Here is a 27,495-nt window from a genome sequence, read left to right as displayed (position 1 = left end):
CGAAGGGAAGTGGTAATGAGTGGTAAGAATCCGAGAGAATGATTTATAATGAAAAAATAAAAATTCTGCATCTCATTATACTCTTTCAGAAAGAAATTTGATAATTTCTGTGAATTTCGTCCTAATTAAGTAAAAATATAATTCTTAAAAAAGTATGCAACAATGAGCTATTTCGTCGTCTACCTAACCTCAAAAGTGACTAGGCTAATCCTATAAGCTACAAATGGGAAATTTTTATTCTTGCAAATCTAAATTTTGGATTTGCGGAGATTAAAGAGGTTGGTTATTTGACATTTAGCTAACATGTATTTACATCATTGAGATAAAACACGATAAAAAGTAATATTTATTTAAACTTTCGCGCTACAAGAGAATTGTGGCAACGCTGCATTTTCATTTCAGCATTTTCAGCAGCTTTTGGAACGATGTACATCTATCTTCAGAGTTCAGAACGTACAGAGTTCGACTGGTTTCGGAAGTTTTCATTTCAGGCGAAACGTAGATGTTCATTCGTAATATTTCTAATGATTTGAGTGCTGTTTACCGGCTTTTTACTTTGTAGTCTTAAAAATGCGAGTTTTATAATCATTGTCACAATTTTGTGTGATTATTTTTAGGCTTTTATAATAGTGTAATCTTATTACAAAATAATGCTAGATTTGTAGGTTAGGTTTCATAGTCACGATGGCGGATAAGGCTATAATGAAGGTAAATTATGCAAAAATAATTATTGTTTCGAGTTTTTAAAGAAAAATTAATCCTTTTCCTGATTCAATTATGTGTTTAAGTTTCAACTATCTTTTTGTATTTTTTGCAGCAAATTGCTGAGCAAAAGCTCAAGGCGTTTTCCATCGGCACAATGGGGAAACGGCCTCTCAGTAAAAAAGAGTTGGAAGATCAGCGTAAAAAAGAACAGGAACAGGCTGCGGCACAGGTTAGAATTTATTTTTCACTGTTTTAAATATCTATTGTTTTGTCTTCATTCGTTGTGAGAATTTAATCAATTCTTTTTAAAGGTTCTTGTATGTTGCTCTTAGCGGCGCTGTGAAATCATCTTGTATTGTATTTACCTTTCAACAAATTTTGATTATAACTTTTTTTGTTACTGTCAATTGGTACACAATAATTGTTTCATTTTTTAATGCGTATTTTCGAAGAATATTGCCTATATTGCAACGTGCTTAAAATAAAATTAATTTCCGAATTCAGAAAATTAAGCGTTTTAACAGTGTGTCGACTGGACCTGGACACAAAAAATGTCAAATGATCAATAATTTTATATTAAAATTGAAAAACAATGTTGATTTACAATCAAATTTACCAAATTCAGATTGAGCTGTAGATAAAACTAGCTATTTAGAACTTTTACTTAAAAAATTTTTATTTAAAGGGTTAACTTTGAATCCAAAATCCCATTTTTTAAACCCAGAGATTATCTGATTTATGAATTTAATATTTATATAGATTTCCAATTCATCAAAAATTATTTCACCTTTAGCATTTTTTTTGCGTATTTAGTAAGATTCTTTTAATGATTTGTGTATACAGCTTTTTTCTTCATCTCAGGTATTTATGAATTCAAAACTGGCAAAGAAAAAGGACTTACTATAAGTTTTCAAAAGATACTTCTTAGTTTTTTATTTTAACATGTTAATATTTATTTTGCTCATTTTAGCATACATTAAAGTCGATATATCTGAAGTTTTCAACGTTAAAATTAAGGAAATATTTTTTCTCAGCTTTAGATTTTCTTCAGATATTGTTCCAGTTGCCAATAAAAATATGAATCGTCAATTGTCGTTTTTTCATTTATTCCGTAAATCGATACTGTATAACTAATTTGAGTTTAAAAACGTTCAGAATTTCAATTGCGTTTTCAATCGTTATTTTAAAAGATGAAAGCGATTAAAAAGTGTTCTCGTGAAAGTATGCATTGGCATTAATATTCGTTCTTAATAGGCTTTTGAAGAATTTGTGGCAACTTTTCAAGAAACACCCACTAAACCGACTAACAAAGTCTGGGTTAAAGCTGGTACTTACGATGCTGGTAAAAGACGTGAGTGTCAAAAATTAGATAATTATTTCACAGATCACATTCTTTCCCCTATTCCCTTGCGTTTTCCCCTTTTTTAAGTTCCCAATTTTCGAAAAACTCCTTTTCTTTTTAAATACATAGTTATTTGAAAATACAATATTTGAATTACGCGGGAAATACTCTAAAATTAGTAAATGTACATGTGAGCTCGAAGAACCATTGTTTGTTTTACATCTACAGAATTTTTTTCAAAACTAGCATATTATATCACGTGTAGTGAAGGATTATTTTTTTTCTAACTTACGGAATTATTTACTATAATTAATTTATCTTTTGTAAATCAAATATTAAACACTCAAATTATTTATAAATGATGTACAAAATGAAAAAAAAAACAATATATCAGTCACAACATTTCAAAACATGTTGAAAATGTAAAAACCGAAGACATAAATTGTTATTCAATATAAAAACTTGGAAAAATATATAGTAATTTTATTGAAAGTATTGAGCAGATTCAAATTTTATTTTTAATTCTTACCAATAAAAAATGTCTATATAAATGAAGTGTTTTTGAATTGTAAAATATTCTAGGATTAAATTTACATTCAAATTATTAAATAGTAAGGACAAAGTGACAAATTTTGGAAATAAATATTTAGTTTGAATCATAGGTATCATGATTTAATTTATAATTATGGTATTTCTCAGAAGAAAAAATATTCTTGATTATGCGATCATTTCTACACTTATACACAATACAAATGTTTATTGAACAAAGTTTATTATTGGTCGAGCATTTTTATAGCGCTGTGAATGGATTTACAAAGACCTAAATAACTAATTTTTACAAATAAATTCTATAATGTCAGAAACAATTGAAAATAATTTAATTTTCTTTATAAATACAATTTTTCTAAGATTTCCCCCCTTTTTTTGTGAAAGAATGCCCCTATTTCCCCCTTTTTAAGCTCCTTTTGTGAAGTGATCGATGTTATTTGTTTACATATATATGATCTATCTAAATTTATTCACACAATTAAAAAAAAAAATTATCCTAAATATTTCCTCTTTTATTCGAATCATAGAGGAAGACACGAGAGAGAAGGGAAAACTTTATAAGCCTCAATCAAAGATATCAGAGTTGGTCGATAATAGATCGTCGGCAGAACAAGCCCAAGAATATGCCAGACTTCTTGGTACAAGTGAACGAAAAATGGACAGACTTGGTAAAAAGAAAAAAGAGGGTGAAAAGAAAAAGAGTAATTTAGAATTGTTCAAAGAGGAACTTAAAATGATTCAAGAAGAGCGAGAAGAGCGTCATAAGTACAAAGGCGTTGTTAAAACAGTTATAACAACAGCTGCCGAAGATCCTATGATGGCAGCTCTAAAATGCGTTGAAGGTAATGTAATTTTATAGATTTAGGTCACAATTGAGATATCCTGTCCCTGCCTCGAAATTCTGATAGGTGGCTTTCATTCATATCCAGATCCACGAAAGGCTTGTCTGCGTTACTACATTGACGATCCTCGCCTCTTAGCCCTGATGTATGAGGGTAATCCTTTATCCCTTTTTAGATCCGCGTTTCGTATCAGTTGCTTTAAAACAATTACTTTATTCAATATTGTAAAAAAAATTCTGTTTGTAAATTTTAGATGGTTCTTTTGACAACGGAGATCCAAACACGACAAATCTGTACCTTGGAAACTTGAATCCTAAGGTGAATATGCAGATTCTATTGTTTATTAAATTACTACAATATGAACAGGGGCGGACTGACGTTGAAACTAGATCGGTACTATCGCCGATGGGCCAGAAGACATCGAGGGTCGCTCGTAGCGGCCATTATTAATATTATTAAATTAAAAGAAAAACTTAAAGCCCTTCTAATTTTGAAAATTCGGTTGAAATTATTTAAATCTTATAAAGTTCCTTGATAACTCCCTTGAAATATTATAAAATATCTTAAAATCTTTACAATCAGTTCAATGGAATAAAATATCCTGAAATTCCATAAAATCCGATGACATTTCGTGAAATCCTGAAGAATGTATTAAATTAGCTTTGGAGCTTTTCAAATGCCTTCGAATCTTTTTAAATATCCTAAAACCTCAAATCTTCCGAAATTCTTTAAAACTGCATAAATTTTTTTTTAAACCTTGGAAATTCCTTGGAATCTTTTTAAATATCCTCACATCCTTTGAAAATCTCTAAAATCTCCTGATTTTTTTAAAATGCTCTTGAATATAATATTATAAAATACATTGAAATTCCGTGAAATTATATGGAATCGGATGATATTCCTTGAAATATTTGAAGTCCTATGCAATTTTTAAGATACTGGGAAATTCTTTTAAAATCCTTTGAAATATTAGAAATTCATCTAAAATTATTTAGAATTTTTTTAATATCTTAAATTCTAATAAATCCTATGAAATTCATCCAAATCTTCCGAAATTCTTTAAAATCGCTTGAAATCTTTGAAAATCTTATAAATCCTTCCAAATCTCCCGCAATTCAAGAAAGTTCTTTATAAAACCACATCGAATTTTTGAATCCCTATGAAATCCCCAGAAATATTTAAAGTCCTTCGAAATCCCTCAATTAATTGTTTTGAAATTCATAGAAGTATTATAAAATGTTTAGAATTTTTTTGTCTCCATTGAAGTTCCTTAAAAATCATTTTAAAAAACTATTGAAATCGTGCCAGTCTCTTGAAAATTCCTTGGAATATTTTAAAGCACCGTTAAATATTTCAAATCCTTTTAAAATCTTTTAAATCCTTTAAAATTCCTTAAAAATCTTGCAATTTATAGACAACCCAGTGCAATCTTTTAATCTGTCATAATCTAAAAGTCTTTTAAAAACCGCATATCATTTTCGAAATGTTGTGAAATCCCCAGAAATATTTTAATTCCTACGAAATCCCTTACTTAATTTTTGTTTGAAATTCGTAGCAATTCATAGAAATAATATGAAATGTTCGAACATTTTTTTAAACTATTGAAATGCTTAAAAAATCGCTTGCAATTTCATTTAAAAAATCCTGTGAAATCCTTATGAAGTTAAAAGTTTTTTACAATCCTGTAAAGATTGTATAAATCTCTTAAAATACTTTGCAATCCCTGAAAAAGTTTAAAAAGCTTTAAAGATTTCTTAAAATAATAAAAATCCTTGGAAATTTTTTGAAAGCTTTTGACATCCTTTTATATTCCTGAAAATCTTTCGAAGCTTTTGAAATGTTTTGAACACTTTCACAAAAATTGCTTAAATCCGCTTTTAGGGCCGCTTCTGAATTTGAAGAGAACACTTGAATTGAGTTTTCTTTTTTTTTTCAACAGATTACAGAACAACAATTAATGGAGATATTTGGAAAGTTTGGTCCATTAGCTAGTATAAAAATCATGTGGCCTCGCAGTGACGAAGAGAAGGCTAGGCAAAGAAATTGTGGATTTGTTGCATTCATGAGTCGCAAAGATGGAGAACGTGCCCTGAAGAATCTTAACGGTAAGTTTATTACGATCTGTTTTTTTGCTTATGATCAAATCTATGTTCAAAGGGATCTCAATCAAATTTGGGATTTAAGGTGATTTTTATTGTTGGGACAATTTACTTTTCTTTACAGATAAATTGAAGAAAATTTGTTTGGTATTTACTGCCCCAGAAATTAGTAGGGTATTCCGAAATTTAAAAGTATTTTTCAATCTACCAATATACTTGCCTCTGACTTGTAATTTTTTTATTTATTTTTTCCCCCGTCATACGTATTAAAATTTAAATACCTCTAATAAAACTATCATATATGTTGAGATTTTTTAAAAATTTGATCTTCAATTGACCACGACTAGAGGAAACGTATAAATATGCAAAAATTAGTTTCTTAATCCACCAGGCATTTTTAATGCAGAAGATGATCGACATCCCTTTTAGCAAACATCTAATCTTAATTAGATTTAAAACCCGTGTGCATTAGGGCAGCCCTTATTTTTAAAAGTCAAAGTTTTTGGCCTCACTCCGTAGTTCTATTCGAATGCCAAAAAAAAAAAAATATCTCCAAATTTGAGCGAAATCAAAGACCAAAGACCATGTAGTTTCCCATTGATTTAACTTGGGAAAGAGGCAACTTAATGTGTGATTTAAAAGCGAAATTATGGTACTAACTAACTTGTAATGTATGTTCCTGTACAGAATAAGGAAATAAGAATAATTTTTTCTATTTAAAAATTTGAAGAATTATGAGGCCCCAAAAATCGCTCATGAGTGCTGATTGAAATTTTCATAAAATGGTTAATCATAACATGGATAAATATTTTTTTGCACTTATAATCCTGAATGAAAAAGTTTTCAGTTTCCACTCGCACGTAACCTAATTTCGAATTGTTCAAATAATTTATTTCTCGTATTTTGGGCAATCTAGGTATCTATTGTAGGTGTTATAATTCTTATAATGAATTTATACAATGTTATTATAAGTATAAATAATTTCCAAGCTGTTCAAATAATACTTTTTAATTTAAATACGTAACACATTGGAAAGAAACAGGAAACATGTGCTTCTTTAGCAATTTTTTACCAATTTTGATACTCTTATGTACCTTGTTGTTTATTAATATTCCCCTTAGTTCTGAACGCAATTTTTCATGTTTTAAGCCGTTAACAATTGGTTAAATAATTTTGTTTAATATGTAAATCGTAGTAGACTATCGTTGTTGATTTTTAGACGTTATTAATTCAGTTTGATCGCTGAACCGGCAAATGACCAGGAATTTTATGAGGTTGGGTAAAACCGGGAAATGATAGTTTATTTTTTTACCAGGAATTTTACAAATTTTGTAGACAAAAAAATTCTGTCTACGTTTGATTTCAACAATTTGTTCAGGAATCAGTTGAATTTTTATCTTTTTAAATTATGGTATTATTTCGTTTTCAATGGGTAATTCGAAAATCTTTCACGTACAAATTTGCCATTTTTTATTTTAAGTTTTAAGCGTATATTTTTCATTTAAAGAATTTTAAACTGCAGTTTTAAAGACTTAAAAAATATAAATTATTTGTGTTTGACATAGACAATTTTGGATAAAAAACATTTTTAGTTTATCAAACAAATATAAATTATAATGATTTTTAAAATTGAACTTTAGTTTAAATTTTAGTAGTTAAACTAATATAAACGCTAGATTTAAACCTTATATAAATAAACTTTTCAATTTAAAATAATTTAATTTACAAGAGAATTGTTGAATTTTGACGTATAATAAATTTGAAATTATTTCATATAATTTAAACGAAGTGTTTACTTGTACCGAAAAAACCAGCTATTTGTACCGAAATTTCGGTGAAAATAGACCACGATCTAATTTGAAGCAAAATATAGAATTTTACCGATTTCGAAAACAAATTTAGAATCTTTTTAAAAATTATGAAAAGCTTTAAAAGAATAAAAAACATTTTCTTAAGATTCCACTGAAAATTTAAAATAACTTTATTTTGAAAAATTCTTTTTAAGAAAATATTTAAAGCAATATGAAAAGATTACTAAAATTGTAAACAATGAACTTGGAAGATTGTAAATAAATATTTTTAATTTTTCAGGATTAACAAAATGTAGGAAGAACTCAATTAATTCTCAAAGATTTTAAAACTATTTGAAAGGAAAATAATTCAACTTTTAATTTAAGAAGTGTTCAGCTTCTAACAAAAATGTAATCGTTCGATTTTCAGTATTTATTAGTTTAAAATTGCTTAAAATAATTTGCAGTTCAGTTTTTATTACTTCAAATGGAACATTTTTTAACTTTAGAGATTGAATTTTTAAATTTAATTCACTGAAAAATGTTTGCGAACCCGGAAACATCCGGGAAATGGCCGGAAATTTCTTTATGCGATTAAAACGGCCACCCTGGAATTTGTGAATGCTATCTTATAGTTATCAACCATATCCAGGTAATTTTAACATTTTAAATAGTTTAAAAATGACAAAAATTAGTTAAATAATTCAAAGTAACGAACAAATAGATATTTAAATACATACAAATTTGTTGAAAAATTTCGAATTAAAGTACCGATTTGTCGCATTTTCCCTCAAAGAATGCATCGAATTAGAAAATAATTTTAAGAAGCATTTGTACTGCTAACACTGATGAGCGAAATAATCACGCAAATATAAAGCCATTATTTACCAATTTTACAGAACAAAATTATTTAAACAATTTTGAATTTTTTAAACTAAAGAAACCCGTTTGTCCTGTTTCTCTTCAATGAGCTATGTATTTAAACATATATGGTAAGTATTGTTTAAACATTTTAAAAATTAGGTAAACATGAAATAACATCGTTTAAGTTTTTTATAAGACTCATAGAATCTACAATATCTACCTATTTTTCGGTTTCTACCAGAAATCAATTGTTTAAACAATAAAAAATTAGCTAAGCATATGATACCTTAAACAAAATAAAGGATCAAGCCATTTTCGAAATAGGTCAAATTCAAATTTAAGAAAAACATTTTTTTACATATAATTTTTAATTATTGTTTAGAAGTGTTATTTTGCAATAAAAAGTGACTGTAAAAGTATCTCCTTTATTGTTGATCTCTTTTGAATAGTTGTGAAACATTTTAAATATTAGAAGAAGAAAAATATTTAGCGTTTTTTGAAAAAAGTGAAATTAAAATTATTGTTTCACATATGTTTAAAGATTGTTTAGGAATTTTTATTCAATAGCAAAAATGGAGAAAAAAGTATAAAAGAATTAGATAAATTGAAAACTGCGTTTTATGGAGGTTTTTGTATAATAGAAAATTCTTTTTTAATATTAAGGTTAAGCCTCTTCAAAATTAAAAATTTGCCTTTAAACTAATCGTAGGTCATCAAAAATCTGTTTTCTGTAAAGAAAAATTGAGTTTAGCAACTTTTCTTTTAAAGATGGTTGAGGCTTACCTTGGGGAATTGCTAATAAGAGGGCCTTCAAATTTTATAATATTAAAATTTATGGCCGATTCTTCTTCCCTGAAGTATTTTGAACAGATTACAAGTTGCGTTTAAATGTGGAGATAACTTTCTTGGGCATTTAGACAAAAATATGGGAACGGACCAAAAAGATTTAAAAAATTTTCACAATATAGATAAGGGCCACCCTAAAGTTCTGTCTCCAATAGATTGCGTATATCAGTTTTAAAGGTTGTTGAAATTAGCTCATACCATTAAGATTATACTGTTGTTAATATTTAATATTCTACGAATCTATTGTATAATTCTTGCATTGTATTTTTTTTTTTAATTTGATCATTAAATTTCTAATCGGTCCTTTTACCACTATGTCTTTTTCATGTGCAAATGGTAAAAATATTTCACTGGAATATGATGAAATAGGTCGAGATATAATGCAGTACGAAATGAAATTAGGCTGGGGTAAAAGTGTACCCATACCGCCGTATCCTATATACATTCCGCCAGCTTTAATGGAAATAACACAGCCACCGCCACCATCTGGACTTCCATTTAATGCTCAGCCGCATCGTCGCGACAAACACAAGGTACATCTATCAGACCAATCAAGGGGCGTTAATAAAAGCAATACTCTATCAAGTTTTAATCACCATCGTTTTATTGCCGTTCGACTACTTTACCCTGAATACTTATTAGCGTACGTTAGACATACAGCTTTCTTCAACAAGCAATTAACCTTTTTCTCTTGTTGCCCTTTTTCGTCCTACACGATGAATATAGGCAACAAAAATCAATTTTATCTAAGACTGCCAAAAACTGACTTACCTTTTTTTTTACGTCATCATAGAATGGGGATCCAAACCCAATCTTTCGATTTAATTTAATGAAGATTTAATCCGAATCTTGTATTTGGAAGGTCCTTTTTAAAACTATTTTGTGTCCTCCGTGTAAAAAAAAAATTGATACATAAATTTTTTTGATAAGAGGAATCTAGGTGATTTAAATTAAAGTTTGATTAACGAAAACGAGACGATAGTTTAAGTTTCTCATAAGCAATAGTAATATTCATGAACTTAATCCATTCGCCTTGAGCTGGAGTCATGTAACTATATTTTTGAAACATAATCTCAGATACCACGTATTCGCAACCACCAGACCTTGGAGCCGCAGGAGAAGGAAAACTTTGAAAAGGTAAAGCCATTGTCTTCTGCTAGAACATACGCAAATATTATTCGGCGATGCCCGGATCAAACGCCCTGATACTATCGAAGTGCCTTATTACTTACTGCTCATCATAATTTTCAAAAGAAACAATTCACCTGCTGTGAATTACAAAGACTTCAATTAGATTAATTAACGGATAATTGTGATAATGTCCTTCAAGTTGAAAAGTTTTTCTGGCCGCGTTTAAATTAAAAATTTGTTTGAATTTTTGAAAATGGTACATTTCGTACGAGTAAGCATGTAGAATCAAAGAGTAAAATGAGCTTGGATTCATTTCGGTAAGTTGAATTTTTGAGAGAAAAACTTTGTAAAAGCGGAGGTGCTCGTGTAAAAACAGCCTGTCTATCGCGATAAGGTGTAAATCTTGTAAATCTCGCTCTAAACTTGCCGTAAGAGTTCTCTAATCCACCTTTAAAAATTGTCTTGTCTTGATTTGGCGTCCATTCTTGGGGGTGCATTCTGGCGTTTGGGCTGGCATTCTGTACCTCTATCGACTTACTCTCACTGTTGCACTGTGATCTGGGCCTTGACAGATTTTGCAGAATGCAGTTGTCAAAGTGGTTATTCCGACGGAAAGGTATTGTTAGATTTTAAACTTATATATACAGATTCCTGTAAGTATGATCGCATCCGCCTCCTTTTCCTCTCTCCACGATATTTTTCCCTTTGCAAAATGAAATCCTTCGTGTATCATGGAAGTTCAGTTATTTAATGAGACTGCGCGTTATAGGAACTTAGTCATGTTGATACATAGAATGGTGGAATTTGTCATTCGAGAAGGACCTATGTTTGAAGCAATGATCATGAATCGAGAAATCAACAATCCTATGTTTCGGTTAGTCATCAACTTTTATAATCTACATTTTTGCAATTTATTTGAAAACTATATAAATATATATGAAATGCCTCAAAATTTTGTGTCATTTGACTTGCAGGTTTTTATTTGAGAATTATTCGCCAGCACACACGTATTATCGTTGGAAGCTTTATTCTATACTGCAAGGAGATGGACAGAAAGAGTGGCAAATTGAAGATTTTAGAATGTTTAAGGGAGGAAGTGTCTGGAGACCTCCTCCAGTAAATCCATGGACTCAGGGAATGCCCGAAGATTTGGTCGAATTGGAGGAAAGACAAGAACCCAGAAGGGGCAGTTTATCGAACAGGTATTCTTATAACTATTAAGATTATATATTTTTTACTGCAAACGTGATTTGAGCAAGATGAGGCTAGAAGTTGGCCAAAACTAAAAGGTGCTCACTCGCTTCATCAAATCATGAAAGTTCTATCTCGGGCGAGCACTTTAATGTTTTGATGGAGCGAGCGAGCATCTTCTAGTTTGGGCCAACTTCTAGCTTCATCTTGTTCAATTCCGCGATCTAAAACTATCTAGTGCTTACTTCTTGGTTAGCTTTTTATTGTTTATATTTTTGGTTGAGTATCGTCTAGTCGATCGCGTGCGTTGGCATTCTATCGTTAGGACGCCTCGAGATGTTGAGGTATTTCAAAGAATTGAAACATTTTTACGGAATTTAACGAAACTTCCAATGGCGCCAGAGTAAAAAATGACATCAAAACCTATTTTTCTATATCAATTTCACATGATTTTGATTTTCATAATTTTTATACGCAGTTTAGGTTAAATAAAACCGTTTAATCACGCAAAGTACGATGTTTCATTTTTCATTGAATTGAAGCTTTTATTTTTTATAATAAATACTCTCTTTGGAACGAACACTATAAGACTAATTTTATTTTTGAAGCGCCGTATCTCGGAAGTATTCAAGTAAAAATATCAAAAGCTTAAGTCTCAAGGACTGAAATATTTCAAAAACAGTTTACGAAATTAGAAGGATATCTGGGGATTTTTGTGAAATTTCATAGATTTAAACAATCATTCAGGAAATTTCAGAATTTTTATAAAAATATCCAAGGATTTAAAGGAATTTTAACGAAATGTAGGATATCTAAGGATTTTCGATGATTTCACGGGATATCAAATGATTTTAAGATCCCAAATTACATCGAAGGATTTCAGAAGATGTCGCAAGGTTTCAAAAGATTTAAAGTAATGATTCGGAAAGATTTCTACGGATTTTAATGATTTCAGTGAAGTCTAAAGGGATTTGAAAATTTTCAAGAGATCTCATGAGACTTCTAAATATTTAATCAAATTTGAAGGATTTTAACAGATTTTTACAGATTTTAATGGATTGTAAGGAATTTTCATGGGATTCTGAATAATTCAAGCGGTTTTAATGAGTTTAATAGTTTGTAAAGGGTTTTATGGGATTTTAAGAGATTTCAAAATAAGTCACTGGAATTCAAAGGATTTTGAAGGATTTCATGCAATAGCAAAGTATTTTTATGAAATTTGTACGTTATTAGGGGATTTTAATGAGATTTCCGAAAATTTTAAAGGATTTTAAGAAATATAAAATGCGTTTATATGTTTTTAAGGGATTTCGAGTAATTTTAATGGCTTTTAAAATATTTTAATGGATTTTGATATATTGTAAGCAATTTCAAGAGGTTTGGAAATATTTACGGATTTGAAAGATTTCAATTAATTTTCAAGAGAGTTCAAGAGATCTTGTAAGTTTTTGAAATAATACACGGAATTTAAACAATTTTAACCAGTTTTTAGAGATTATGACTCATCTCCACTGATTTTAAAAGAATTATTAGAGTTTTTAAGAGATTTCAAAATAAGTCAGTAGATTTCAAAATATTTCATGCAAATTCGAAATATTTTTACGAAGTTTTGATGGATGCCAGGGGATTTTGATGAAATTTCAAATATTTGAAAGGATTTAAAGAGATTTCAGCGGATTTGAATATATTTTAAAACATTTGAAAGGAGCTTGGATATTTTTTTAATGGATTTCGAGGAATTTCAATATCCTTTAAAAGATTTTGATATATTGTAAACGATTTCAAGAGGTATTTTAATCAGTTTTCCAGGATTTTTGAAAATATCGTAGAATTTCATGGGATTTTAGAATATTTTAGTGGATTTTAAAGAATTTATTCAAGAGAATGAGTCATTTCGTAGGGTTCGCCGTGAAGTTTTATTATTTTATTCTGAGTTCTTTTAAATTCTATTCAATTCACTCAATTCAATTAATTTTTTTAATTGTTTGCTTAATTCATCTTCGAAGTCTTTAAATCCTCTTTAATTTTTCTAAACTCACTTAAAACTTACTCAAATTAATGAATTTTTTAATTGTTTTGAATCCAGTCGATTATTTTTTAAATTCATTTTGGTTATTTATGAATGTCATTGAATTATTCTCTCTTCCCTTAATTACCTCCAAATTCACTCAGATATTACTGAAGAAAATGGATTTTTTTACAAATATTTTCCATTTCATTTGAATGCTCTTAAATTTAACCTGATTTTTTTTATTCATTGGTCGCTTCTTTAGTTAGAAATTAGTAGGGTTTCAAAGATTTGAAGACATTTATATTTTTTAAATTCCCCCTGAATTCTTTTGATACCTTTGGAATTCGCTTGGATTTTTTTCATTGTGAATTAATTTTTTTTAATTTAATTGGGCCTACAATCTTTTAATCTCATCTTTAATTCTTATGCCTTTCATCAAATTCTTTTGATTCTTCTTGAATTTTTATAAGCTCGTTTCAAACTTACTGAATTCAATGAAGTTTACCTTCATTTCCTCTAAATTCTAATTTTACGGAAATCAATTAATTTTTTTGATTTACAACATTTTTTCCAATTTATTTGATTTTTTTTAATTCAATGTGAATTACTCTGTAAACATTAGTCACTTCTTGGGTTAGAAATTAGTAGAATTTTAATAATTTTAAGATATTTGAATTTTTTTATTTTACCCAGAATTCGGCTTAATTCACGCAATTCTATTTAATTAAATAGATTTTTTGAATTATTAGCCATTTCGTCAAATCCTTTTGAATTCTCTTGAACTTTTCTAAGCTCGTTGAAAACCTAATGGATTAAATGAAGTTTTTTCATATTTCTGAATTATTATTAATTTGTTTTTTCTTCTTCAAATTTACCTTGCATTTTTATGAATTTGCTTGAATTTTTCTCGTTTACCTTAAATTAGTTCAAATTTGACGGAAATCAATGAAATTTTTTTATTTTAACATTTGTTTCCAATGTATTTGAATTCTTTTGAATTTAACTTGAATTGTTTTGAAGTCTTATAAATTTATTCTAAATTGGTTACCCTTTGAGCGCGAAAAAAGTAAACTATCACCCTGAAAAAAGTACCCTTCGAACCCTATATTCCCTAGGGAATAAACTAAATTCCCTTTACAAAAAATTTACTTATTTTGTAACTTTCCAGCCAAAGAGATCGATTGGAAGACTTGTTGCGTAACATAACGCCCGAGCGAATAAAAGTCGCAGAGGCGATGGTATTCTGCATCGAGCATGCTGAAGCAGCTGAAGAAATCTGTGACTGCATTACAGAGTCCCTTTCGATTTTGCAAACGCCAGCAAATAAAAAGATTGCCAGACTTTACCTCATTTCTGATATTTTGCATAATTGTGGCGTTAAAGTCACGAATGCTACAATCTACCGAAAAACGTACGTATTCGTTTACTCTGTCAACGTTTTATTTAAGATTTTAGAGTATTTTAAACTAAAATAATAATTTATTTCGAATGTAGGTTTGAATCACGTTTGCATGAAATATTTGTCGAAGTTCAGCAAGCTTACAAACAGTTCGACAGTAGGCTGAAAGCTGAAGGGTTTAAAGTGAGAGTGATGCGAATATTTAGGGCCTGGGAAGATTGGGCTGTTTATCCCAGGGACTTGCTAGTCAGACTGCAAAATACTTTCCTTGGCATTGCTACGGTGAGTAATATATCACATATCGGTCCCTGTATCTCCTATTGTACTCGATATTCACTTAAGGTTCCTAAAGTACCCGATTTTCAAAAATTGGTCCCTTTGGGTACCCTATTTGAGTCCGACACTTAAAAAAAAGTAGGAAGTAACTGTAAATAATAAGCAGGGTTGCCACACACTCATTATTAGTCACTTTTTTAAATTATAAGATCGCATTAGTCACTTTTCATTCAATAAATTAACGCATGGGTTAATCATTATTAATTTCAGGTCTATTTTACCTATTTTTCGAATTCACCTGAATTCTTTGAAATATTTCAGGGTATTTGTAAAGATTCCGAGAAATTTTCAATAGATTTCAATAATTTGAAGGAATTTTAAAGATTTTATGGTATTTTTAACAATTCTAATGCTTTTTCAGGAGCTTTAGATTATAACTATTTTCCGAGGATTTCAATGATAGAATTTCACGGGCTTTTTTCATATTTTAGTGGATTTTAAAGAAGTTATTTACGAGAATTGAGGTATTTTTTAGGATTTTGCAGATCTGAAGAGATTTTGAATTCACCCTCAATTCTTTTTAATTTGTCCTAAATTCTTTGTAATTATCTTGAATTCTTCTAAATTTACTCTATTATAATCAATTCAATGCAGTTTTTATCATTTTAAAACGTTTTAATTTAATTGTCCCTGAGGATCAAAGGATTTGAAATATAGTAAAGCATTTTTTCCTTCAAATTCCTTGGCATTTCCAAGAGCTTTAAAAAAATTCAAAAGAATTTAAAAGATTTGATATATTTTAAGTTATTTTAAAATATTACAAAAAAATTTCTCATTGATTTCAGTCATTTAATGTAATTTAAAAGGACTTGAAATATTCGAGGCGTTTTAAGGACTTGAAAAAGTTTCAAGGATTTTTAACCCTTAATTGGCACAGTTGTTGTCAATATACGTAACTGGCACTGTGGGGCAATAAATACCCGAGCGTACTCAATCGAGTCTCACGCAGCCGGCATTTAATATTATTGCACACAAAAATTATCTAATGTAATTTATTGTATATTTTTCAAAGTTAAATTGTTTTATAGTGATTTATTTAAATTAAGTTAGTAAAAAAAATTCTTGAAAAAAAAAACGGAAAACATCAGTTTTTTACCTAAAAAATCATAACTCGCGTTATTTTTAATATTTTTAGCTAAAAATTTATGAGTACATGCTTTAGATACTATAGTTTAAGAAAAAAATTACTGTGAAATTGATGCTTTCAAAAAAGGTATTTATTTTGCCAAATGAAACCTCAATTTTTGAGTAAAATTGAACATCATATATTTCACTATTCAAATCACTTTATTTTTATTTAAATGGACAAAAAAATTTTTTAAATTGTTACAAAATAATTATAAATGTATATAAATGTAAAAAGAAAGCTAAACAAAATTTTTAAAAAAATTTTTTAACCTAGCAGTTTCCATCTTGGCCTGAATTGTCGCTGCAGATACCTGCGCGGTGCTTATGGTACATTGGGCACCTGTATGAGCAACCGGGCCAATTCAGGGTTTCTGTCATCTAAAAAAACAAGAAACTATGAAATAATGAATAAAAAATTTATTTTTCTTAAGACGATATACTTACGTTGGAAATTTATCAATAATCACAAAAATAACTAAAAAAATTTTTTGAAAAAAATAACTTTTTTGTTCACTGACGGCACACGGGGTAATTTAGACCCCCACAATTTTTGGAGACTACTTTGAGTGACAGCCCAACTGACGCCTGCCGCTCTATGTTCACCTATTGTATCGTCAGTTAGTGATGTCATCTACTGCTAAATGTCGCCACATGGTCCATTTTATTGAATTTAGTATGCTTATTTGGAGCTCAAAAGATATTAAAGGATTCGAAATATTGGAGGAAATTTTAAAAGATTCCCTGAAATTTTTTTATTTATCGTAATAGTTTGAAGGAATTTTAAGGACTGAGATACCTTAGGGTATTTTAATACAAGAGATTTACAACATTTCAAGGGGTTTTCAAGGGTTTTGAGCGATTTAAATATTTTAATGGATTAAAAAGATTTTTTCACAAGATGTGAGGGATTTCGTATGGTTTAAAAGATTTGAAGAGATTTTTAAATATTTTTTGCAATTCATTTGGACTACGCCCTGAATTCTTATTAATTTATCCTGAATTCACTCAATTCTATTCAAGTAAGTTTTCCATATTTTTTAATGGTTTTCAATTCACTCGATTTATTTTTAAATTCAGCTTGATTTTTTATGAATATAATCTAATTCTTCTAATTACTTTTCAATTTCTCTGAATTCACTCAAAATTGATTGCAATCAATCGAATTTTTTCGATTCTTAAAATTGTTCTAATTCATTTGAATTCCTTGAAATTTAACTTGAAATGTTTTGTAGTCATTAGTCGCTTCTTGTGTTAGAAATTAGTTTAAATGATTTAAAGATATTTGATTCTTAGGCATTTCATAAAATTCTTTAAATTTTCTTCAATTTTTCTACTCTCATTTCAAAGTTACTACATTAAATTAAGTTTTTTCATATTTTAAAATTGTTTTCAATTGATTTGATTTCTTTAATTCACCTTGAATTTTTAGATTTTTCATAGAATTCTTCTCCTTTATCTTAAATGCCTCTAAATTAATTTCAATTTTACGGAAATCAATAGAACCTTTTGATTAAATTTTCTTTTTTTTTATAATTCATTTGAATTCTTTTAAATGTAACTTGAATTGTTCTGAAATATTAGGAATTTATCCTGAATTTCTTATCCTTTAAGCGCGAAAAAACTACTATAGGAGCGTAATAAAAAGTACCCGTTAGTCTCTATATTCTTATCCCATAGAAAATTGTGAGGCCTTCAATTGAAACTTACTCGGAGACCCGTTACCCGGGAAATGAGTTTCGTTTCATTATTTATTAATGTTGAATGAAATTATGTATTTTGTTCAGCCGGATGAACCTGAAGTGGAAAATGACGAAGATATCGATGGTGCACCGCTTTCGGATACAGATGCTGAAGCAGCAGAAGATCTTGACGGTGTTCCTCTTGACGGCGCTGCTCTTCTAAAAGGAGCAATAAAACTTGGGCTAACACCACAACCAGGATCTCATTACGATGATATTGACGGAATACCAAGTAAGTCTCAAGCGAGGGGTTAATAACTCGACTTTTGAGCTTGTCCCAGATTTTAGAATATCAAAAGATTTCTCACCGATTCATGGATCACAGTCTTCCCCCTTTTTTTACCCTTTTGCCCATTAAATTTTGAAAATCCTCTAAAACGCTTAAAGTGGAGTATTTTGGCTCAATTTTCTCTTTAGAGGAGCCTTTTAAGGCTCTTTGAAAAAAAATGTTTTTGCTGATAGCAATTTAAAATATTCCCTAAACGATTTATTTGCTAATTTGATAGTGATGAAATTGCTGACGAGTCAATCGAGACTAAATATTAAATTAATATTGAAGCGCTTCAGTTTTCTAATATTTCAAGTGAAAATATTGAATTTTTAACCAAGAAGATTAGTTTTCTATAAAAAAAACTGCGAAATTTCAACCAAAGAGATGAATCTTTTACTAAAGTGATGAATTTTTGACGAAAAATGTAATTGTTGTCATTTCAACTAAAAAAGATTAAAATTTTAAATCGGAAGTAATTGAATTCAACCAGAAAGGACAGATTTCCTGAAAAACAGTTGAAGTTTCAACCCGAAAATGTGAATTTTCAACCGACAAAGTTTCTTTTCAACCAGTTATTAGAATTTTCAATAAAATATCTGAATTTTTAACAAAAAAGTTGATTTTCAACACACAAAAAAAAACTAATTTTTAACAAAACAGTTCAATTTTACTCCAAAGAGATGAACTTTCAACCAAGAAAGATTTTTCAGCAAAGTAAAAAAGAATTCAACCAAATTGTTCAATTTTCAAGCCAAAGAGACGAATTTTCCACAAAACAATTAAATTCCTAATCCGAAAATATACAATTTCAAGCAAAAAGTGAATTTTTTATCCAATTATTTGGGTTTTGAACAAAATAGTTGAATTTTCGAGCCAAAAAAAAAACAAACAATTTTTGACCAAAAAGATTAATTTTCAACCAAACTGTGGAATTTTCTATCAAATTGTTGAATTTCCAAGCTTATAAAGGGCGAATTTTCTGCAAAACATTTTCATATTCGACCCAGAAATGTTAATTTTCAGTTTCCAACAAAAAAGTTATATAAATTATCAACCATAAAGTTAATTTTATACCCAAAAAGAGGAATCTTAAATCAAAACATTTAATTTTCTGCCAAAAAGAATGGTTTTTGAACAAAATTGTTGAATTTTCAATAAAATAATACAAGTGTTAACAAGAACTTCAGTGAAAAAAAGTAGAAAAAGAAAAAAATAGGATTAAGGCTGTGAAGTTTTCGATGAATAAATAGGAATTGTTATTTATTTTTACCACTTTTCTTTGATCTTGTTGAGTTATTTTCTGACTTGCTAAAGAAAAGGCACTACTGTTCGACGGCACTTTCGTTCAATATCCTACCTAAAATTGAACTGCTGTAATCCCTGAAGATTTCCAGTGTGGCCACTTTACCGGGAAATGGCCGAGAATTTTATGAGACCGGAAAATGACCGTGAATTTTTGTTTACAAGGAATTTTACAATTTTTAGAAGAAAATCTTTCCAACTTTGATTTCAACCGCTTGTTATATAATTAGTTAAATTTTTATCTTTTTCAATTATGATTTCAGTTTAGAACACGTAAATCGAAAATCATTCACAACATTTTCCATTTTATATTTCCATTTTATAAGCGTACATTTTATTTTAAGATTTTTAAAATTCAGTTTTTAAAACTTGAAGAATTAAATATTAGAAACGTTTGAAATCAAAAATTGTACATAAAAAACATTTTTAGTTGATCTAATGTGAATATAAATTAATAAAGGATTTTTTTAATTGAACTCTACTTTGATTTAAAAAGTGAATAATAATTTATTTTACCATTCAATTTGAAATTTTTTAATTAAGAAAAATGACAATCAGTTGAATTTTGATATATACATAACACTTGAACACCTATTATTCTTAGAAAAAATTTGAATATGTTAAAGAGATATTTAGAAGTTTTGAAATAATTCAAAATTAATTTAAAATTCGAAATGATTTCAAATCATTTTTAAAAGAAGTGTCTACGTGTACTGACCAAATCCTGGCATTCGTACCAAAATTTCGGTGCAGAAAGCCCACGGTCTACTTTAAAACAAAACATTGATTTTTGAAGGTTTCGAACGAAATCTTTAGAAGCTTTTTAAGAATTTTGAAAGGTTTCAAAAGAATAAAAGAAATTTCCTTGGAATATTAAAAATTATTTTTTATTTTGAAAATTAATTTGAAAAGAATATTTTAAAATATTGAAAAAATTATCAAAAATGAATCTAGAAGATTTTAAGAAAAATTCTTGAATTTCCAGGATTTTAAAAAAGTTCTGAAAAAATTTGAAAAATAATTTAAAGTTTGATGAAATATAAAAGGACATGTAGATGTTTCAAGATTTTGAAATAGTTTCGAAGCATTTAAAGGATTTTTAAACTAATTAAAATGAAAATAATTTAACTTTTAATTTAAGAAGTGTTTTCAGTTTATAAAAAAATGTAATCGTTCAATTTAAAAATGCGTAAAATTATATCATTTTTTTAATTTGTTGTTTTATTTGTCAATTTAGAGCTTCGAAAATGATAACGTGTATATATATTTTTGGAACTGAATCTTTGAACTCTAAAATTTATAAAAGTATAACATTTTTAATTTGGCAGTTTAACTGTATTTAATTTAAAGTTATTTAGTTGAAAATTGTTAGTAGCTTCCGCTTTATACGTGTAAATTATTGAGAATTTGAATACAGAAATTTTCATAAACTTTAATTTTTTAAATTGAAATCTGAAAAATTCCAGTTTGAGTGCTTTTATTTGCAGTTCTCTTTTTATTACATCGAATGGAATTTTTTTAGCTTCAGTGTTCAATTTCTTCTTTTATTTTCATTTATCTTGAAAAAAATGGTCGAACTGGAAAATGGCAGGGAATTTTTTTCTTTGTTTAAAACGGCTACCCTGATTTTAAATATTTCTCGAAGGCTTGTATGTAGATTTGAAGAGTGATCAATCCCGCCGTTTTCAATCTTCTCGTTAACAATTAAACCTATTTTCTGTGATAAAAATCTTATAAATTTCAACTTAAAATGTGTTTCGTTAATAGTGGATGAAGATATCGACGGTATTCCAATGGAAGACGATGACAGTGAAAATAGAATGAGGGATGACGACAAGAAAGCCGCTATGCCAGCAGGTTTTGTTCCTTCGAGATGGGAAACTGTAGATCCGGACCAGGTAAATAAATTATTGATAAATAGAGAAAATATAATGACAAGTATAGATTTAATGTTGAAAAATAATAAATATTTGTTACAGGTCGAGGCTCAAGCAATGACGACAAGCAAATGGGAGGAATTGGAACAGAACGACGACTCCAATTCCCAAGATGCTAGTATGGATTCTAGGTAAAGGCTGCGTTATTACTTAATAATAATTAACAATCTTTCGTTAATTACACTCATTTTTTTTTGTATTTTTTTTTTGTATGTGTTTGTTTGAATGCATTACAGTAGCCGAGATAACAACGATATTATTCAATTAAATTCCAGTAGCCGAGATTACAATGAAGAAAGGCGGAACAGACTTCGCGAAATTGAAGTAAAAGCCATGCAGTATCAAGACGAATTGGAGAGTGGAAAAAGATCTATAAAAAGTGGAATGTCAATTCAGGCGCAAGTTGAACATTACAGGAAGAAATTAATAAGAAAGGTAATTTTGGGCTTATTTATTGATTTCAATTATCACCATTGTGAGCGATGCTAATGAAGCAATGCAATTGTTTTTGTTTCAGAGTGAGAGGGAAATGAAAGACATCAAAAATGATGATCGAGAGGATGATAGGCGGAGAGAGAAAAAGCGAAGTGCCTCTCCAGAATCGCCAGTCCATTACAGAGAGAGAAGGAGAAATTCGCCAAGTCCTCCCCCTAAAAGTAGCAGTCGATACAGGTAAGTTTAATTAATTTGGATTTTTATGTTAATACAGTTTCCGAATTGGAAGTTCCTTACACTTTTTAATAATTCATTTGTTGAAAAATAATAACTTTTACAGGTCTACTTATTCTTATTTACTAACAATTTTTTTGTGCTGATATTAATTAATGCAATTTTTTCAATAATTCTTGAATTCTAGACAATTCTTATTAATATTAATATGAAACTTCTAAACAATCTTTGAATGATTATGATCATATTTTTTATGAGTAAAGTAAATCATTTTTTATGAATTCGGAAATTAAAAAATCATCATAAAGTATCAAAATAATTGTTTAAGACTTTGAAATAGGTTCGAATAAATAAATTCCAAGTCACCGTGAAAAACCGAGAAAAAAAGTCTAATGTTGCACTTTGAAATTGAAAACTTCTAAGCACTTCATTTAACAAATTTTATTCGTTAGTCTACATTTTTGTTATGAATGCTTTTGAACTAGCAGGACTTGGACACTAATGTCACTATTATTTCGTAATTACACGACAATGCCACTGTTTCTTAACTTTTCTTTTTAAGACATTTTTTAACTTTTTCGCTGATTGGCTAAAATAACATTGTCGTTATATTTTTCATTGAAATCGTTTAAAAATCAACAATTTGATTGAATCACTTTCAATAGTAAAAAAATATCCAATTTAACACTTTCAAAATTAAAGAAGCTTAGATTGTACCATTTAAAAAAGGACCAAATTTAGGAATATTCAAATTTAAATGATTTCGGGTCTAAAAATGCTAAATAAAAGCATTTATCTTTTATTAATAACGAAAATTGTCATTTTTTAAGTTTTAAGTTTAGAAAATACCTCAAAGTAGATATTCTTCCCAATTAATTAGAATTTAAATAGAAAAGATTCGAGTTTGTAAAAGATTAAAGTTGAAATTGAACGGAACAGAAAATTAAAATTTTTCGACTTTACAAGAATTTAAATTTACAAAAATAAGCATTAATTTTTAAATTCCAGAAATGTAAAATATTTGCTTTTAAATAGGGTTTATTTCGACAAAATGTATTCATTTTATTGGAATACGTGAAGTAGGAATTAATTTTTAATGATTTTACTTTATCCTTTCAACTAGTTCAAATAAGAATTTAATTAGTTTGATCTCATGCGATTCTTCTGCTTTAATAGATAATATATTTTTCTTCCTCTAAAAGTCTTTAATTTTATCTGAAAGGAAACTGTCAGTTTGATGATTTATGTTTTGAATTTTGTGCTTCCTCATAGAGGAAGCTGTATAATAAAATGAAGTGTCCGCGGTCTAAACCTGTTATCTGACATTTCAGAAATTGTACACGGCGAAGGGAAATCGTTCCGTGGACCTATGCTGTAGAAACCAAAATTATTATTCTTTAAAATACATTGTAAAAAAACAACTAAAATGACTTTTTCTGTTTCGTTTGCGGGATACTAACTGTATATAAAAAATGTGCCAAAAATCAGTTTTGAAAAAAAAATTCGAGTTAACAGGTTTAGACCGCAGACCCTTCAAATGTTCTAGGCAATTGCATTTCTAGATTTCAGAGAAATGTATAATATTTTTTAGATTGAATATAAAACGGTTCCCTTACATTTCAATATTTTAATTTGGAAACAAAAATTCAGTAACAACCTATGATATTTTATAATAAATTGAATGAAAAATGTAGTCGTAAGCTAATAAAATATTAAAATAGCAGTTCGGTAAGTTAAATTTATTATTTATCTGCATAAAAGTGTATTCTTCAAATAAATTTCGTATTTCTATTTTTCTACTATTTTTCAAAATTGATGTCACTATTGTCGCTATTTTTTATTTTTGAAGTGACTCCAAGCCCTGAACTTGCAAAATTTGTATTTTATGAATTTTAAATAGTACCGGTAATTTTTTTAAGTTTTTGCGGTGAACATAGACTCTTTTGCAATGTGAATAATTTCAAATCGAAAGCAATAATTTTAAAATAATTTTTAATTTAAAGATGTATAACGAGACAATGTCAAATTCAAACGTTTAAAATTGAATAATTTATAATCGTAAATTTAAAAATCGTTGAAGCTTAAATGACAAACCGGTTAAAAAGTAAAATCTGACAATTATTAGTTGTAAACAAATAAAGTTCTAATAATGTAACTCCAAAGCGTTTTAATATAAATTTTTTTTAAATTTCGCAATTAAATTGAACTTTAAATAATTATGTCTCGATATTAAGAATCATAATTTTAAAAACTCCATTTAAAAAACGTTTAGCTTTTAAATGATGCCATTTTTTGCGCATACTTAGTTCTAAAAAGTTTAGTTTTCAAAACTCTAATTTAAAATTATTTGATCCTGAATTTGAAAATAATAGACTTTAAATCTTTTCATTTTTAAATGCTCAATCTAAAAAGTTCAAAAATGTTATCTTTTGATACACTATTTAGGGTGTACAGCAACCTTCAAAACCGGGAATTCTTCTCGAACCTTGAATTTTTCACGAGAACCTTGAATTTAATTTTTTCCCTTTAAAACTATTATTTGATTGTAATGCGGAAAGTAATTTAAATATGTTAATTCAACTTATAAATTATAAGAATTATTAGCTGAAAATTTCGATGTTCATTCACTTTCATAATTTGAATGAGTGTACACCCAATTACAAAACATTACTGAGGATTTGAACAGATTTCAAAATTTTTCAAATACTTTAAATTATTTGAAAGGATTTCAAATATTTTGCAGAGCTTTCACCGATTTAAAAGATTTAAAAAAGGCATGCACTCCAGATTTCAAATATTTCAAAACAATATGTCTCAAAGCTTTTAAAACTTTCAAAAGATTTAAAAGATTTGAAAGATTTGAAAAGGGCTATAGTACACTAGATTTCGAAAATTATAATGCATTTGGAAGATTTGAAACGATTTTAAAAGGATTCAAAATATTTTAGAAGATTTGAAAAGATTTTACTAAGTTTAAGATTTCAAATAATTTAACCCATTTACGATCAAAGCTATCAATTTTATAACATGAGTTTGACCGCAAAATTTATGGGTATAACGAAACAATAAATAGATCAAAATTACTGTTCCTTATGTTTTTGAGTGAGCTAAATTCGAATCCGTCGTCAAAATTCGAATATTTTGACTTGAAAATTAAATATGGCGGTTTATGTATACAAACATAGTGAAAAATGTTTGATTTTTTATTTTTATGATTTTTTTCAGGCATAAAACGCTTTAATATCTTAAAATTTCTTCAACCGTCGGAGCATAAAATTATTAAACTTCAACAACAAAATTTTATATATATATATATATATATATATTTTCTTCCAAATTGGCGGACAAAATGTAAACATGTTCCAAAAACTGGTTTTTTCCATCATCTTTGTTTTTCTCAAAAACTTGAAAGTTTTAAAAAAAGTTCCATGGAATAAAAAATGTCTTAAAATTAACCATAGAACACTGAAATTTTTAAAAGATTTTTTAGAAAAAATTTTTGATGAATAAAAAAAACAGTTTTTGGGATATTTTTGCATTTTGTCCGCCATTTTGGAAGAAAAAACATACATGTAAAAATTTCCTGTTAAGGTTTAAGAATTTTGTGCACCCATAAATTTTACGGTCATACTCATGTTATAAAATTGATAGCTTTGGTCGTTAATGGGTTAATGATTTTAACGAATAAAAAAGATTTCACAAACAAACATTTAAGATTTTATGAAAATTTTCCAAAGATTTTGAAAAGGCGTGTTCGTCAGATTTCAAAGATTTCAAACATTTTCAAAGATTTTTAAACTTTCAAAAGTTTGCAGAAGATTTTACACAGATTAAAAATTATTTAATGATTTCAACTGAACAATATTTGAAAGATTTTAAACGATTACAAATATTTTAAAAGGTTTCAACAAATTTCAGAAGATATCAAAAGATTTCAATGATTTCAAATGAACACAAAATATTTCGCAAACAAAGTTTAAAGAAAGCTTTCACAAAGGTTTCAAAACATTTCAGAAAGATTTGAACGATTTTAAATATTTTACAAAAATTTAAAAAGATCCTAAAAGATTTCATATAAATTACAAGATTTGAAGTACTTCAAGATATTTCAACGATTCACAAAAATTTCAAGAATTTCAAAGACGATTTGTGTTCGCCAAAAATTAAGAATTTGTTTATTTATGGTTGTGCTTTCTTTAACAATTGTTGGTCAATAAAAAATGAAATTACACATTTTTTACATCTACAACAAATGGTTATAAACCTGGAAAAGATCTTGAATTTCGTCCCGAATGATCGCTGGGCACTGAATATTGAATGTTTCTGATTTATTATTTTACGATTCGAAGCAATTAAAATCCATTCAATTTTTAAAGTTGCGATTTTTAAATCAGTCTATTTCTAAGGCTAGTGATTCAAAGTGTAATTATACTAATTTAAAAATGTCTGAAAACCAGAACTTTGGTAATAAAAAGTTCCACATTTTTACTTTACTGTTGACTATGAGACCGACCTGGAATGAAGTAGCTCGTATTAAAATTAAATTGTTGACTCTGAATGTAATTTTTGTTCAGGTCGCGTAGTAGATCACCAGTGCGTAGTAAACGCAGATCCCGATCGCCGCACAAGAAACGAAATCCGATCACTCCGTCGCCACCTCGAATTCGCCGATCACCTTCGCCTTCTTTTTCTTCTTCGAGATCATCGCGTAGATCACCCGTGAGTGAACGCAGTGATCGGAAAAGAAGAGTTCGATCGCCTTCTATGTCACCACCTCCTCCGCCAAGAACTTCCTCAAAACACAGAGCCAGCAGTCCACCGTCACCTTCGCCCCGGAAGCACAGACATAAGCATAAATATTAAGCTCAGGTTTTCCTGGCTATTCTTCTATCTATACCTCAGTCAACTGGACAGAAATTCAGTTACGAATCAAGGTAAACTGAAACCTCATCACATGGTCTTCGATTTTTTATTTTAAAATGAATTAGGCTCCAGCACAGTTTACCCTAATATAAATTAGTATAAATGATTACTATTATTAATAAGAACTTTCAGGAGCCTCAAGTTTTTCAATTAGAGATAAATATGACCATATTGTACATTCTCCGTTTTACACTTATTTAATTTACATCGCCGTTGGGTGCACTGTATGCGTATTTCTTAATGCATCCAGTGATACTATAAATTTGTATTATATTTGTAAATTGCTTCGGTGAGAACACGTTCATTGATAAGTGCATCAGTGAATGTGATTAGAATTAAAATATTTCCACTTTCACTTCATCGTCGCAAGTCCGAAACGTCTGTTGATATAATGCTAAGTAATAAATTAGTTGAAAAATAA

At 28.5% G+C, this 27,495-nt stretch overlaps 1 protein-coding gene across 4 annotated transcripts; it reads left to right on the top strand.

The window, feature by feature from the left end:
- Positions 1-446: 446 nt before the first annotated feature.
- LOC117167270 (U2 snRNP-associated SURP motif-containing protein) lies at positions 447-27,495 on the top strand. Of its 4 annotated transcripts, XM_033352076.1 has the most exons (20): positions 447-708; positions 818-934; positions 1,960-2,056; positions 3,124-3,438; positions 3,526-3,591; positions 3,692-3,756; positions 5,378-5,543; positions 9,407-9,570; positions 10,115-10,174; positions 10,741-10,784; positions 10,938-11,042; positions 11,143-11,370; positions 14,539-14,781; positions 14,865-15,051; positions 18,018-18,204; positions 21,313-21,443; positions 21,525-21,613; positions 21,719-21,917; positions 22,000-22,154; positions 26,726-27,495. In XM_033352076.1, the coding sequence occupies exons 1-20, from the start codon at positions 685-687 to the stop codon at positions 27,012-27,014; spliced, it is 2,931 nt and encodes a 976-aa protein (XP_033207967.1). In that variant the 5' UTR covers positions 447-684; the 3' UTR covers positions 27,015-27,495. The 4 variants fall into 4 exon arrangements, with proteins under 4 accessions (XP_033207967.1, XP_033207968.1, XP_033207970.1 ...); XM_033352077.1 differs by lacking the exon at positions 3,526-3,591; XM_033352079.1 differs by lacking the exon at positions 3,526-3,591 and having other exon boundaries at positions 685-708; positions 21,761-21,917; positions 26,726-27,014.

The sequence above is a fragment of the Belonocnema kinseyi genome, chromosome 2 (assembly GCF_010883055.1).
Source record: "Belonocnema kinseyi isolate 2016_QV_RU_SX_M_011 chromosome 2, B_treatae_v1, whole genome shotgun sequence".
In the NCBI taxonomy this organism is placed as follows: Eukaryota; Metazoa; Arthropoda; class Insecta; order Hymenoptera; family Cynipidae; genus Belonocnema; species Belonocnema kinseyi.
Note: the sequence above shows the minus strand (reverse complement) of the source record. Positions and strands in the feature narration are given on the sequence as shown.

Coding starts and splice junctions, on each gene's coding strand:
- LOC117167270 (XM_033352076.1), top strand. CDS start 685: ATGGCGGATAAGGCTATAATGAAG. Junction 9,571..10,114: donor ATCGTCGCGACAAACACAAG/GTACATCTATCA, acceptor ACATAATCTCAG/ATACCACGTATTCGCAACCA. Junction 22,155..26,725: donor AAAAGTAGCAGTCGATACAG/GTAAGTTTAATT, acceptor ATTTTTGTTCAG/GTCGCGTAGTAGATCACCAG.